Source organism: Colletotrichum abscissum (assembly GCF_030869225.1).
Source record: "Colletotrichum abscissum strain IMI 504890 chromosome Unknown Scaffold_10.1, whole genome shotgun sequence".
NCBI lineage: Eukaryota > Fungi > Ascomycota > Sordariomycetes > Glomerellales > Glomerellaceae > Colletotrichum > Colletotrichum abscissum.
Genome location: NW_026849988.1, coordinates 308,038 through 323,549, shown reverse-complemented (window position 1 = coordinate 323,549; position 15,512 = coordinate 308,038). Strand labels below are relative to the sequence as shown.

At 52.7% G+C, this 15,512-nt stretch overlaps 3 protein-coding genes across 3 annotated transcripts; 1 reads left to right on the top strand and 2 right to left on the bottom strand.

Annotated features, from left to right (window-relative positions):
* Positions 1 to 954: 954 nt before the first annotated feature.
* On the top strand, positions 955 to 3,660 carry CABS01_05054 (capsule biosynthesis phosphatase; the record flags this gene model as incomplete). The annotated part of the gene is made up of 4 exons (XM_060538424.1): positions 955 to 1,293; positions 1,439 to 1,629; positions 1,705 to 2,167; positions 2,254 to 3,660. 4 exons carry the CDS (start codon positions 955 to 957, stop codon positions 3,658 to 3,660), a joined length of 2,400 nt encoding a protein of 799 aa, XP_060405596.1.
* Positions 3,661 to 4,520: 860 nt separating this feature from the next.
* CABS01_05053 (piwi domain-containing protein) lies at positions 4,521 to 7,492 on the bottom strand (the record flags this gene model as incomplete). The annotated part of the gene is made up of 2 exons (XM_060538423.1): positions 4,521 to 7,011; positions 7,059 to 7,492. The coding sequence occupies 2 exons, from the start codon at positions 7,490 to 7,492 to the stop codon at positions 4,521 to 4,523; spliced, it is 2,925 nt and encodes a 974-aa protein (XP_060405595.1).
* Positions 7,493 to 11,090: 3,598 nt separating this feature from the next.
* On the bottom strand, positions 11,091 to 14,412 carry CABS01_05052 (mRNA 3'-end-processing protein RNA14; the record flags this gene model as incomplete). Its single annotated transcript, XM_060538422.1, has 4 exons — positions 11,091 to 12,094; positions 12,147 to 13,161; positions 13,211 to 13,642; positions 13,696 to 14,412. The coding sequence occupies 4 exons, from the start codon at positions 14,410 to 14,412 to the stop codon at positions 11,091 to 11,093; spliced, it is 3,168 nt and encodes a 1,055-aa protein (XP_060405594.1).
* Positions 14,413 to 15,512: the final 1,100 nt, after the last annotated feature.

Genomic DNA, 15,512 nt, shown 5'->3' with positions numbered 1-15,512 from the left:
GTAAGCCCCTTTATCCTTGTCGTCTTTCCGTTCGACACTACCAAAATGAGTCTAAGAGGCAAGGGGAGGAGGGGCACAGCTCCGTACAGGGCGTACAGGAACAAGGGAGGGGGATAGTGGAGGTCCAGGTCGGTCCCCTAATGGGGTTTGGGGGCCGCTACCGCCCGCAATGGATCTGTTCCAGTTGGAGAAAATTAAAATAGCAAAAGGCGACTTTTTTTTTTCTTCGCTCTCTCAGACTCTTTCGCAGTAAAGAGGACCCGAACCTTTTTCTGCCCCCCCTGGTCTTCACTGTACGTACGGACGGTCGGTCGGCTACGGCTACACAGGGCGAGATCGCGCATCTGTTGTTGCTTGCTGTTACCGGGATATTGTCTCCACGACCCTGAGCTTCCATCTTCCATGAGGTAAGAAGTACCAACTGTGTAAATTTCCAGAGCCCTGTAGGTGCGTACCTTACGAATACCCGACGGCTGTCTCTACCTAGTGCAAGTACAGAGTACGTACCATTTTTAACTGAGGTGGGAAAGAGGGACACCTTTCCCCATTGTCGGCCGACCCTCTTCTCTTGGCCTCGTACATTTCGCAAATCCTCCTTCTCTAGCATCGCTTCTTTTCCTTGTCTTCTGTGACATGCTGGACTGGATATTGTAGATTCGCAATTCCTGCATTTCTTCACTTATTGGTTTTTTCCCCCTCCAGCAACAACAAAGCAGACCGTCTTTCTCTTCTTTGGTTGTGGTGCTGCAGTCTCACCGCCACGGTTCCACCCAAAAGCTCAGAGAGACATTGCCATCGTTGGCGACAATCTGCCACTCCCTCGAATTTCTCGGACCTTTGCCCGACTTTGACTTGCGAAACCTCTCTCGTCGTCCCTCCGCTCGCTTTTCGCAACTGGCAAATTTCACCTCGACTAAACAGAGCTTCATCTGTTCATCGTAGCAATCCGATATAATGGCCCCTCAGATCAAGGCAGCCGCCAACGGCGCTGCTGCGAATGGCGACGTCAACCACGAGCCCATCAATGTTATTATTCCCATTGGCGGCATTGGCTCCCGCTTCGCAAAGGAGGGTTACCGCTACCCGAAGCCCCTGATCAACATCGTCGGCCGACCCATGCTGCTATGGCTGATTGACAACCTGAGCCTCAAGCCTGGCGACACCTTGTGGATGGCCATCAACGAGGAGGTCGACGACGAGTTCAGAATTGGCCAGCTCGTGAGCAAGACGTTTTCCAAGATCGACTTCAGACTCCTGCGCTTGCGCCACCAGACCAAGGGTGCCAGCGAGACGGTCAGTTCTTCCCTGAGTTTCTTTGAGATTTGTTGCTTGCTCTTTTGACCCTCGCTCTTGTCTCTTCTTCCTCCGCCCTTGCGCAATTCCGCCCGAGGAGGGCCGAAGCCAAGCTTGGAAGCGCATCGCTGACGATCCCTCGTAGCTCTACATCGTCACCCAGAGCATGACCAAGAAGCACCTCGAGCGCAAGACTGTCTCTCTCGACTGCGACACCATCTACTGGGCCGATGTCCTCCAGGACATTCGCAACATGCCCAAGGGCCACGGCGGTTGCTTCTACTTCCCCGACGTTGGCGACAAGCCCATCTTCTCTTACATCAAGACAGAACCCAAGTGAGTGGCCATCAGGAGCAAAGCGGACAAACCTATTCAAGCCAAGATACAGGTTCTAACAGATTACTATGACAGGGACGGCTTGGAGCGCATTGTCGACATTCAGGAGAAGAAGGCCATCTCCAACAAGGCAAACACTGGCGCATACGTTTTCCCGTCCGCGGGTCAGCTCAAGTCATGGGCTGCCCAGAACCTCGACATGAAGAGACCCGACGGCTCAGAGGTCGGCGAGTACTACACTTCCCAGATGATCGCCCTCATGATCCAGAACGGCGTGCCGTACCTGGGCATGCCTGTCAGCACCAAGGACTTCAGTGTTGTGGGCACACCCGAGCAGCTCAAGGACCTCCTGAAGCTTCTCAAGACGGATACTTCCAACCTGCCCATCAAGCTGAAGAAGCGCCGTTTCTGCTTCGATCTCGACATGACCTTGGTCGGTGTGCCCGCCGTGGCCGGAGACTACTCCACCTGCCCTCCCATCGAGAAGAACATTCGCCTGGTCCAGCAGTTGTACAACGCTGGTCACTACATCATCATTGTAAGTCGATTCTTGGCGCTTGGCAAGCAGGAAGCAGATTGTGGCTTCCTGCAGTTTTCCAAAACTTTGTGCTAACTCTCGGACAGCAAACGGCTCGCCGCATGCGCACACATCACGGAAACTTGGGCTCAGTGCTGGCTGACGTCGGCCCTGTAACCTTTGCCCAGCTGGCCAAGTACGAGATCCCATACCACGACATCCACTTCGGCAAGCCCTACGCCGATGTATACGTCGACGATTTGGCTGTCAACGCCAACCTCGACACTATGCGTGAGATTGGCTGGCTTTTGGACGAGCAGGACCCAGCTGCCCTGATCGGACAAGATGCTGCGACGGGCGACGATGCCAAGAAGGCCGGCATGATTGCTGCTCGCGACTTCAACACCATCCAGATCATTGGCGACAAGGTCATCAAGTCGAGCAAGTCTGAGAACATTCTCGGCGAGCTCTTCTTCTACTCCCACATGCCCGCCGAGATTGCCCAAGTCTTCCCCACCGTATATAACGTGGACTACATTCCCGACACCACCACTTACAACATCACCATGGAGAACCGCCGTGGTTTGACCTTCTCTCACCTCCTGGTCGGTCGATCCATCACCAAGGGTCGCCTGATCTCCCTCCTCAAGGCTCTCCACACCGTCCACACCACGGGTAGCACAGACAAGGCTACGCTCAATATTCCCAGTGCCCTAGAGAAGAAGTTCGAGGAGCACTCCCTCGCGCGGGCGAACAACCGCGTCAACATCTACGCAAACTACGGCTCGAAGCTGCGCAGCCGTTACTACAAGGACCAGCACAAGTACGATGCACTTGGTCCCCTTGCTGCCTCCCTCTTCGCCCGTATCAACGAGTTCCTCGACACGTACGAGGCTGAGGAGAAGGGTGTTCACGCGCAGGTCATTCACGGTGACCCGGTCTTCAGCAACGCCATTCTTTCCAAGGACGAAAAGCTCGTCAGCTTCATCGATGTGCGCTGCCAGCTGGAGAACACTCTGACGCCCGAGGGTGACATCCACTACGACTTGGGCAAGGTCCTCCAGTCTCTCTGCGGTTACGACCACATCCTGTTTATGAGCGCGAACAACTATGACTTGCGCGACGCTCTCGACAGTGACAAGCCCCTCCTCGACGAGGCCGACTCAGACCTCCTCGAGAGCCTCCAGGAGCACTTCTTCACCTTCCTCGAGGAGACATATTCTGTGCGCCTGCACCGCAAGACCCTCTTCCGTATCACCGCCTCCCTGTTCTTCAGCTTGATCCCTCTGCACCGACCCGAACTCGGCGCCGTGTTCCTGCGCATGTGCAAGGAGACGCTCGACAAGGCGAGCAACATCAACTACGGCCCGGGCGCCCGTTCCACGTCAGGCCTCACGCTTAGCCGGCGCGCGAGCTCCAACTTTGGCTCGGATGAGAAGGCTCGCGAGATGCCCATCGCCTCGGGCAAGGGCGAGAACCTCTCGATTCCCAGCGTTACCGTCACTGCGAAATAAGTGTATCTGCTTTCAGTGATGTCGTATAACTGCTATCAGAAAGCCAATCCGCTCGATTCGCGGGCTATAATGTGCCGAGCGATCGGAAAGGTGGAGGTGGATTTGCAATGGCGGGGGTGGAGTTGAAGTGGTTGCATTGATGTCATTCGGGACGAAGCTTCCGTGGAAGAAAGCGGAGAGCTCATGTGGAGCCCTGTCGAACACACGTCGCGTCGGAAGCCATCCGAGAAGCCATCGATGTTGTGTATGTGGGAACGGAGACGGGGACGGGAACAAGGTGGCATTTGCTTCAAAATTGTTCGTATCGCGTAAGGTACTTACCTATAGGGTGGGAAAGGAGGGGAAGCGTTTTGATCGGGTTTTCCCAACTACAAACTTGTAGGGATGGATGTTGTTCAGCGTCGGTCTACGAGGGTCATGTACTACTTACTATACCAAGAAATCAAGAAATCGTACATAAACCAGTCTCTTCTTACATTGCGCGCGTGTGTGTGTGGCTTTGGATATGGTTGATGCTAGGCTTGCCGTTGACATTAGCATCAGCAAGCTTCCATCTTAAGTCTGATTGTCAGATTTTGCTGAGGAACAACAACTCACAATCACCATGAAAGGTCTCTGCAATTGGTGAATGGTAACGTTCGCTATCTAGGCTCGGCAGAGCAGGGCCTGCTCACCCAGGTAATCCTATCTACTTTCGCTCGATTGAGGCCAATCCTCCTGACTGACCCGGAACTAGTAACTTCATTCTCCCGCAATCCTCCCTCAACTGCCAACTATCCATGCTTGCCTCTCCCATCATCACCACTCACTCCATCGCATTTCCTTCAGTCGTCGCCCATTGGAATCTCTGATATGCGTACTCAGATGTACCACATGGTGTTCTTGAACATGTCAGATGCCTGGGGGTCAGAGTCAGGGCCACTGCCACCAAGAGGCAGCAGGGGAAGGGACTCGGTGGGACGCTCGCCCTCGAACATGCTAAGACCGCGGGAGCCGTAATCGTCAGCCATTTCCGTCGCCTTGGGGCCGGAGCGGAAGCCCTGAGAGGTAGCAATGTTCTCGTGTGCGCGAGCACGACCACAGGCGAGATCAGCGTAGTAGATCGCCGGGTGAAGGGAGACAGGGGTCGTCGAGCGAGCGTACTGGTAGCACTGGCCATAGATCATGCGCTGAAGATCATTCGTGCCCATCTTCGCCTCGTCCACCAGAACGGTGTAGTGGACAGGGCGAGCAGTTCCCTGAATGGCCACGTGCGAGCACATGTAGAAGTCCCACCAGAAAGGGTGGCAGACCTCCTTCTCAAGGACAGTTCCGGGAAGAGGGTTGCCGTTCTTGTCTCCATTCTGAGGGAAGAATCGAATATGATGGCGCTTTGTAGCCACAATGACCGTCCACTTGGGCTGCTTGGCGGTGGGGTAGATGTTCTTGATGATGTTCTTCATCGTTCCCACCTCGTACTCCAACACCTGTGAGTACTGGCCCTCAGAGACACCGTCACGGAAGTAGACAATGTGGGGAGGAGGCGCAGGGTGGCCCATACGCTTGTGCCAGGTGGGCATGAGACGACCAAGGAAAGTGCGGGCACTGACTGGAGAGAGCATCTCAACGCGGTAGCCGTTGGTCTCAACAGCAGCCGAGTAGAAAGTAGCGTCAGCATCCATCGACATGGTCATCGCTGCCATCGAGGGAGCGTCGATTCCAGGAGTTGCGTGGGAAACGTCCACTCCAATCATCATAGTGACTTCCTTAAAGAAAGGAGGGTTCTTGTTAGAAGGACCGGACGGGTGAGGGATACGGCAGGTAACGCCTCCAAGCTTCGCGTTGACCTTCATAGCCACATTTGAATGGTACTGGGCCTGGTTCTTGTCAACGTGGCGTGAAAGAACGCACTGAGTAAGCAAGCCGAATCGACAATCGGCGGATTTCTTGATTCGCTCGTAAGAGCCAACGTTGTTGAACCGCAAGATGCAGAAGAGTAGCTGCGGAATAGCATTGGTCTTCGCCTTAACCTGGGCATATGCCCTAGCAATTGCTTCAGCCACATTGTTGTTACGGGCCTCGCTGTCAATCACGACGGCATCTTTAGTAATCTTGCCTCCATGGCCAGTGTAAGTCTGCTTGAATGTCTGTGCAAAGGCCTGAGCACTGGCTTTGTTGGTTGAGTTCTCGAGAATCACGATACCCCAGGATGCTAAAGGAGCACGGTTGGGAACCCAAAACTTCTTGCCGCGCAAGTCCCAGCGACCAGAGAAGACGGGGCTGACCACATTGTTAGCGTACTGAATCTTCGGGGGCTCAAGCAAGCTGCCCATAGTTTTAGCCATCTGGTCCTCGAAGACAACACCGTACTGGCGGAGATAGGGGTCCTCCTTCCATGCTAACTGGTTCTTCGCCTTGATGATGTCCGCCTTGCGCTGGGTGGGACGAGTGACAGCAGCCTTGATCATTGCCGAGGTCTGATCAGGGTCAAGCTTGTAGTTGTAGCGCTGCATAGCAGCGACCACACAAACCTCCATGGGGAAGAAGCCCGCCTTTGCGGTCTCGACAACGGGCCAGTCACGGAACAGAACCTTGTAACCGTAGGTCTTGTCGAAGTACTTCGTAATGTTCATTTCCTCGCCGTTGTTCGTGAAGACGATACTGTCAGTAGTAGCACCGCTATCACCGTAGGTTGGGTTGAATGCGAACCCCTTGATGGTGTAGGACTTGTCCCAGTTCTCCTTGCCGCGGTGCTTGGGGCAGAATCGAAGCTTCGCCAGCTTCCTCAGGTGCTTGAAGGCATCTGACATCGTGAGTACCGTCTTGCCGTTCTTGTCCTGCTGGCGCACTGGCTTCAAGATCTTGGCGATGTCCGGCGGGCTCAAGCCCTGCCATCTGCGATCGCAGGTACCCAGAAAGTCCCTGACGAAGAGATGCAACAGCTTGTCTCCCTTCCAGAATGCCGTGTTGGCAACGTCGACATTCAGACCGAGCCCTCGACCAAACTTGTCAATAACCGATTGGTTCATCCGGACCGACGAGTAGACACCCTTGACGACCTGCAAGCAGGGGCCAAGATCCATGGTCTGCGGATTGCGCTCGTTGTAGAAATTGCGCTTGATCGAGAGAAGATTCTCGCTAGGGAATTGGCGGACTAGGTGGTCGAGGAAGTTCATGCACTCCAGAACAGTGCTGTCCCAGTCCATCTTGCCGGTTAGGTATGCCTCAAGAGCCGCCAGGTTGATCTTCTTCGTCTCCTTCATGACGAAGAAGAAGGAATTGTCGCGCGGCTTTGCATTGGGACGAACGGGCTTGCCCTCGTCAAGGTCAACCTTCAAGCGCTCCTCGCCACGGTTGATAGGAACCGACGACCTGAACTTGTGTTAGAGGAGATAGGCATTCAGAATAGGATGACGTACCAAGCCAACTTGCGGCCATCGTTCAACCAGAGGGTCTTGTACTTCGCCAGCATGGTTTGGACAGGCGGAGAGTCCCAAACCTTCTTGAACACCACGTTGTACTTCAGGGGCACGGGCGAGATCGACACATCGTACTGATAGATGGTCATCCTGTCGTTCCACTGCTTCACGCGGAACTGGTTGACCTCCAAGTTGATAATCTTGCCAGAGGTATTGTAACCGGGTCTGCGAATGAAGGGAGTCTCCCCGGCATTTAGGTACGACTCCGGGGGCGGGTCGATACGAGAGTTGACGTGATCCTTGCTGGGACCACCGCCCTCGGGCTTCGCTGGGTCGAACCCCATGGAAGGTCCGAAGCCATGCTTAGGCTGAGATCCCGAGCGGGATCTGGCAGGGCTGGCAGGGCCACCACGGCTAGGGGAACCGGAAGACATCCTGTCTAGTCGTGGAGATTGTGGAATTGCTGTGCAGATGTTGCTGTTTGTGGTCAGTGAATGTATGTATGATGCTCGCTGAGGTAGACGAGGTTGAGAGGTAGACGATGTTGAGAGGTAGATGAAGAGGAAGAAGAGGGTAAAAGAGGGAAAAGAGGAAGAGGGCCCTTTTTGTAGCTGCCTAGGTCGGCAACTGTCAAAGGCGTTTGAGGAAGGAGGTAGTCAAGAATGGGTGACCTGGAAGGAAGGAAGGAATTTGAGGAGAATGAACGAATTTCGAGAGCAGGAGCGCTGGGAACTTGTACCTTTGTCCAGAGATACCTTCGGAGAGGTACCTTAGGTAGGTTAGATGTATGGGTAGGGCAAGGTACCTTGTCTGTGTTGAAGTAGGTTGGCAGTGAGGCTGGGTTGTAGAAAGTATAGTGATGTGTGGAGGAAGAAGAAGAAGAAGAAGAAGAAGTTGAATGGAGAGAAGGGAAAGGCCTTTTGTAGATCCGCTGGAGGATATTTCCAGACTTTTTACTAGGAGGAAGGAGGCAGCATGTGGGTTTGGGAAGGAAGATATGGCAGCAAAATCATACGTGTGGGTGTATCTCGGTGGTGTATGTGCAGAGATGTGAGGTGTGTCAAACATGAATATGTTGCAGACTTACCTGAGTTGAAAGTTGAAGTTGAATGAAGTGTGTGATTGTGATTGATTGATTGTTTGGGTAAGCAAGATCTTATTGCGATGTGAGTGTGTGTGGAGGAGAAGAAGAAGACCTGGAGGCTAGAGGGTCGAGAGGTGGGTTTATATAGCCTCCAGAGTGAGGGAGTGATCTAGAAATCGGCTGCGTAGCTTTGGAGAAGGAGCAGCAGAAGCAGCAGAAGTAGCAGGAAGGATCGATGGCCAGAGAGTGAGATGTTGGGATTTAGGATATGAAGACTTCACTTTAGGATGTGAGGAGGGTGAAAACAATGAGATCTTCAACCTTTGGCCGGGCATATATCAGAATGAAATCATTCAAGTCACTATCAAAAAGATCGCGATGCTTCGCTCCTGCCAGATGGCCATCAAGGCGCTGAGAACGCCGGCATGAACGCCTTATTCACGACGTAGCGTGATAGCAGAATGGCATAGAATACACGGGTGATAATATTCAGCAAATGATGGAATTGGCATATGCCACTCAGTCTACGTACGTCGCCAATAGTAAGCTACGGCATAGCTATGAACATCAGAGCCAGACTCGTAAATGATGCTACCATGTAATGACCATACCGAGATATTCCAGACACCGGAGATCAGGAGCCCAGTAGAGAACGCTCAAGGCTTCGAAGACATAATAAGGGCGTTAGACTCTCGGGCAATCCGCACGTTCATACGCAGTCTACGGTCAAAAGAGCGCAACACGTAGACCTCGAATTGACCGAATATTCGTGGCCTAGAAGGTATCACCGACTCATTTTGTTTTACAGAAGGCTCGACCGCGAGGCATGAGCTTGCTCGTCTTATTCATGAATGCTGTTGCCTTATGATGATGATACTGAAAGTAAAGAGATAGTCACGTTCAAAGCCTCTAGCATCCCATGTGTGAAACCACCCTGCTTTCCACCTATTACGAAGCTTATTAGTCTATCAGTGCTAGTAGCCGACATGACCTACATGTCTCTTGTTGGTCGCCAGCCAGAGTCTCGCTTCATTTTTGGATAAACATACTGGGAAGGTCCCTCTCCCGGGAGGGGTTTGCCAGCTCGTAATCGTCATGAGCGTCACCAGAACCGCCAGCTTCACAAAGTCTGGCTTACGACAAAATTTACAAGTCTACATGAGGGCTACAGATCGATCCATGGACAACAGAATGTGCTTGTCAAGCTATGAGCTATCAGATTGTCTGTAAGTGATGGCATGCGTGATTGTGTCTACAACCATGACTTATGTTCACAGGTCAAGAAAAGAGATGAATGAACACAAGCATCACTCAACAATCAGGGCCTAGCAACACGTTTATTCCAATAATCTTCGTATAATTAAAAGCGTACCCTCTCAGGAATACATGCAAACTAAGAAGGGACAACAAGAAAAGTAAGACGAATAGCAACAGGAATAGCAACAGGAAGAGTGATAGGAAGAAGAAGAATAGAGCTAGGGTGCTGAGCGGCAACTTATTTCATTGATGTGAGGTGGTAAATTAGATCGTATGTTTACCTAAGCCGAACTCTATGGCCCTATTAGGGAGGGAGGAAATGAAGCCTCGAAGGGAAAACAAAGACAACAAACATCACCCCAACAGTCACCTACCAATGCAGACAACCATCACGATCGTACCGCAGTTAAAATCAAGTCTAGAAAACGGCCCAGGACATTACTACCCGTCAAGGGCACGACTAAGTACGGTATTAAGCTATGTAGCATCGGAGAAACCCTACGAGACATAACTATCAGCATAATAATACTATAGCTACTCCAAATCAGTCCGACCACTAAAGCAGAGGTAGCTTTCTTAATATAAGTAGACCTAGTCAAATCAGGAAGATCTAAGAAGTAAGGCGGAATAGACCCCAAGGTGCGAGTCTTCGACATAGACGGACCTTAACACCACGTCAGTCTTATCATGGAGGTCAACGCCATGAACGAACGAAAGTGAGGTTAATGACGTCGACGGTGGATCCACCGTCCAAGAGGATGCTCTACTTGCTGCTTAATACCCGGTTCTTCTAGGGACGATAGATATCGGAACGGAACCTTTATTACGTACTGCTTCAGGGAAAGAACTGCACGTAAAGGGACCTGAACACTCTTTTCTGGTTCAGTGGGCTTTGATTTGATTTCACAGTCTCGGGTTGGTGCCATCGGGTTTGAGCCATCCATCGCTTTCCTTGCTGCGAGATTACTCCTTGACAAGGGCAACATACCTTGGGATGAGAACCCAAGTCTCAGACCTGTTGGAGGACGGTTATCCGGAGCTTCACACGGTGATATTGCGCGCGTGCCTTGATCAAGGTATGTCACGAGTGCACAAGCGGGTGACCAAACAGGATGCCGGTCAACGTAGGAGGAGTCCCCTTCTTATAGCCCATACAGTTAGAGAAAGTGGCATGTCAAAAGCAGATTTCTTTGAATTACTCAAGCGGCTAGCCAAGCAGACTAGATGAAACCTCAACGTGGCATCCCATGTAGCCGTCTGCCATTCATCCCCATCCCCCAAATCGCGTGAACTAGCCATCGAACGTGATGCCGTGGCGTATGCTTTTTGACGAAAAAAAAGTGTGTGCTACTTCTGTGAGCCGCACGAGTGAAGTATCCGCCGCCGCCGCCCTGAACGCCTCCAGTAATGCGGAGCCCCTTGAAGACTTTTTGTATTATACAGAACACTGATGTCGCAGACTTTGCGACCAAAGTCCCCTTGAGGAACGTGAGAGAATCATTGCCCTCGAAATCATGAACTAAAGCTCAATATCAAAAGGAAGGTCCCAACACAGTGTGCTGGGCATCATCCCGATGTTTGATGAGCCACCAGATATCGACTAATGTAGTCGGCCGAGTTTGTGATAGACATCGAACTTAGGGCCAACCCCTTCGGAAACCAGCCCCTGAATCCAATCGTCAGCTCCAAGATCAATACTGATATTTGCCATATTGCTGTGCTGGTGCTTGGCTGTAGCTAGCAGGTGCCCAAGAAGCGCTCGCGTCAAACGAAGCCGCTGATGGAATCTGCCCCTGCTGAGGCACGTCCTGTCGGTATGCAGAAGCGTCGACATGTCCGCCACTGGAGCCAGGTCGGAGGGGAGAGCTCCTGTATCCGGATGATGCCAGGCGCCTACCCGATCCTTCGTATGGACTGAGGGCTCTCTGGGGGGAGTTTCGTCCACCATTTCCGTACCCAGCGTAGTCACCAGATGCCTGTCGGCTGTGGGAAGGGGGTTGCATACCGTTGTTTTGTCGAGCGCCGAGCTCTTGTTGGGTTTTCCATGCGCTGTAATCAGGCACAGGGGTGTCGCGAATCAGGCCAACGAGATTAGGAGCGCTCAAGCGGAATGCGTTGGGCGAGTGAGCATAAGAGTGAGCCGGTGGTAGGATACCCAAGAGGAAAGTGATGTCTCGGGAAAGGGGCGCTCCTTGGTTGCGTCTTTGCTGGTCAAGACGACGGCCCGCGGCACCCTTAAGAGGGGATTCTCCCCTGGCGAGCTTTCGTGGCCTGTTGAGCTCTTCATAATCGTCGCCTGCAAAGGGTCTCTTTGGAGAGTTTGTAACGCCCATGTACTGTGGGCCCGGGCTGGCCGTCTGACGAACCGGCAAGGCCATTGGGGATTGCCGAACTGAGGTCGGCTGCTCGATGGTCGGAATCAGCATCTTTGGCCGCAGTTGAACAGCCGGCGAGATGATAAGGCGGTAGGCTATGGGGTCGAATGTGTCTACTGAGAAACGGTTTGCAAAGTGTGAAAGTCTGGGATCAGCGGGCCAGAGTTCCGACATGCGCTTCTCCAGCTCAGCAATGGAGGAGAGCTCTCCAAATTGCGATTCGTACTTGTGGAAGTATGAGTAGAGTTGCTTCGCCTGGTCCTTCTTATCTTCTTTCTGTGTGAGGCGGTTGACGCATGTCTCGAAGACAACACGGGCATCTATGCATGGATCAGTATGAAGTCATTGGGTATGAAAGAAGAGGGAGCTCACTTGTTGTGTCACCCTTGGAGTGCAAGAACTTGAGGTACTCGAGCATGAAGCTAGCATCCTCGGGGAAAAGCTTCGCACCGCGGTCAAAGATCTTACCGCCGGCTGGGTCGTTGTAGATGAGAGCTTCCATCTTCGCAACGGCGATATAGACATCGCTGGTGAGCTGGCCACGACCTCGGGCCTCGATAAAGACTTGACGAAGACCCGAAGTCGTATTGCCCTTGCCTTGTGTCCTCCTAGCAGCCCGACAAAGCGCAATCCACACGAACGAAATAGTGCGCTTGAGCATATCTGTCTGTACCGAGAATCCCTGCTTCACGGCGTTGATGCGCTCTTCCCTTCCAAGTTCACCGGGCTGATTGTCGCCATCGATATCGTCATCGTTCCGCTCGATTGAGTCCTTGATGTTCGGGTCCTGGGCCGAAGCTTCTTCGATCTTACGAACCTCTTTTTCCTCCCGCTCCTTGAGCTTCTTGGACATGGCGTACAAAGTGTCGAGAACGAGGCTGTAGGGCTCCCTGATTGCCTTGGCGCGGGCAGCCTTGCTAGCATCATCGTCTCCGGCCGGGTAGGTCGTTTCCACACGGTCTCCATGTCTAAGCGCAAGCAATACACTTTCGGGATTGGCCTCGATGCCGTCTGTCAGAAAAGACAGGCCCAGCTCCTTGCCATCTTTTGCAATGTTGTTGGCAAAGCACCACTCTGCTGCGTCCACCCACATCTCGGGCCAGAAACGAAGAGCCATCAACGCTTGCCTATAGCAATACAGCACGCGAGTTTTGTAGGCTTCAGGCTCTTCGTCCAGGAGAACCAACGGATCCTCCTTCTCCCACTGAATCCACTTCTTCCAGATATCAACCTGCTCCATGAATTCCTGGTCACCATGGAAGCCGGGTGCAGGAGGCAGGCGAGGAAGCGAAGTTCGCGAGAGCCTGGGAATCAAGCGATCAAGCTGAGAATTTGCTGCCTTGGCTGTCATGTAGGCAGGCGAGCGTTTCTGGATGAATTGGCGGCCCTTACCGTGTTGTCAGCAATAGCAATCTACCGAAGAACAAGTAACTTACGGTCGTTTTGTTCAGGCTCATTTCGAACTGGTCGTAGTCCTTCCACAGGTCTGTAAGCGCAAACATGGGAACTGTGATGGCGCGATGGTAGGCCTTGCGCAACTGGTCCATCTTCTGCTGATCCTGCCAACCGCTGCCTCCGACCTGGCCTGGGCCACTCTTGATAAACTGGATGTAGTCCTTCCACAGTTGACCCGAGTCACGATCAATGCCAACAGAAGCAATCACAAAATCGTAGGACATGCTCAAGATTCGGCGAGACTCCCCGTTGGGATCGTTGTTTAAATCGTATCGTCTGCGGATGTAGTTGAGGTATACGGTCCAAAGCTTAACATTGGGCACATTGACCAAGGACCTGCTGAAAAGCGCTTCGGCGTCCTGGAAGCGGTTGGAGTCCAACTCGAGCTGTGCCCAGTCGGCCCAGATATCGGCCTGAATTTGCGTTAGTTTGAAACCTCGCTGTACACAAGCAGATTTCCACTTACAGCCTGGGGGAAAACCTGGAGGAATCGCTCATAGGCAGCGCGCAACTCATCCAACTGGTCATAGCGTCGATGCTCGGCGAACAATGCGAGCCACGCATCCATATCCCCTCTTGGATCCTCCTGCACGCGGTCCTCCAAGATGCCAAAAGTATCGTTCGGGTCTCTGCTGGAAACAGACTGCACTGCTGGAGGGGGTGGCGCCTGCGCCGTACTCGATGCCGCACTTGGCGCTCGCACGGGGACACCCTGGCTCGCCTGCTCTGGAGTGGCGCTCACTTGGCCTTGGACAGGAGTAGATGCAGAAGGGAAAGGAGGGTTTTGTGCAATGGGAGTCTGCGTGGCAGGAACAGCAGGAACAGCGTTCGATGCTGGAGTAGGCGCATCTTCCTCCTCGTCATCGGAGTCTCCCACTAGGAAACCTCCCTGTGTTTTGGGTTTGCCTGATTTCGACTTGATGGATGTGGAAGCGGTAGGAGTTGGGGTTGATTCGGCGGGGGGATTGGGCTCTGCGGTCTCTGGAACTGAAGTTATCGCGACCGACTCTGGGTCATATTCGCCAGCATCTTCTGAGTCACCATTCGCAGCTTGTTCAAGTGGGAAGGCAGGATCTTGACTTTGTTCGTCGCTATGCTGTATATCATTTGTTTCTTCATATCCATCTTCTCCCCAAGACGCACCCTCGAATTGTTGGTCGTTCTGCGGGACTTCGGGATCCATTGCGATGATGGGCGCTCCGAAGAATCTGTGTTGTAGTTTCTCGCAATGATCACAATACGAAGCTCTTAACTGAGAACCTCAATATCAATTGACTTCGCCGTGTGGCGCTTGTCGTGGTAGCTATGAGCTACCAGGTCGTCCTAGGCGCGAAGACACTGGGTATTGCGGGCGAGGAAGGCGTGTTCCGGCTCGTAGAAGATCGATAAACGGTCGCGAAAGAAAGTTTTGAAAGAGTCCAGTCGTTCGTAGTCGGCTATCGAAGGTCGCTGATGGCTGCGCGGGACAGTGAAGCTGATGATGTTGGCTACCTGTAAGACGGAACGGGTCGCAAAATTGGAAGGTTGCAGCTTGTTGGCAATGTGAAAGATTGGAGGAAAGTAGACGCCGAAACCAGGCTAGCGTGGTTTGGCGGTGACCTGGCAAAAGTTCGGCTGGATCGAGCTCCGACGGATAAGACAATCTTATCGATAAGGAGTGTCTGGCACCTGCCCGACTTCCACTTTGACCTACCTTAGGTAAGGTAAGGTAAGGTAAGGTACCTAAGGTACCTGGACATACCTTACCTATGCATATTTCGGCGTTCAAGAAGATCAAAAACTTACGTCAGCCTCAATGTTTTGACTATACTGGCACATTCTAGCTACATAGGGTCTTTCCATCTAAGTGAAGTATCCGTCGGGTTAGGTAAAGTAGGTAAGGCAGGCAAAATAAGAATGAAAGGCATCAGCCATCTCCAAGCCTCGCTTTGTGTGGCTGGGAAGGTGGACAGGAACTTGACAGGCACACGGACGGGCGCGAGAGCCGAAAAGGGCTAGCCTTGACGTGAAGACCACTTTACGCGAAATTCGCGGTAAGGGGAAGGCAGGCGCGTCCCAGGCCCACGTCGTTGTCCCGTTGCCATTGACGAGCCGAGCCTTCTTCTTCCATCTCGCTCGCCGCAAAACAATCCCACCTTCTCAATACACCAACTCCACCCACCACTTCAGACCGACGTTCACGCAACGAATTTCTTCTCAACTTTCCTTTGCTCGCAGTCGCGCAGACTTTCCCTCTACATCCATTACCACATACTCAACCAAGACTTCATCGCCCCTTTCACG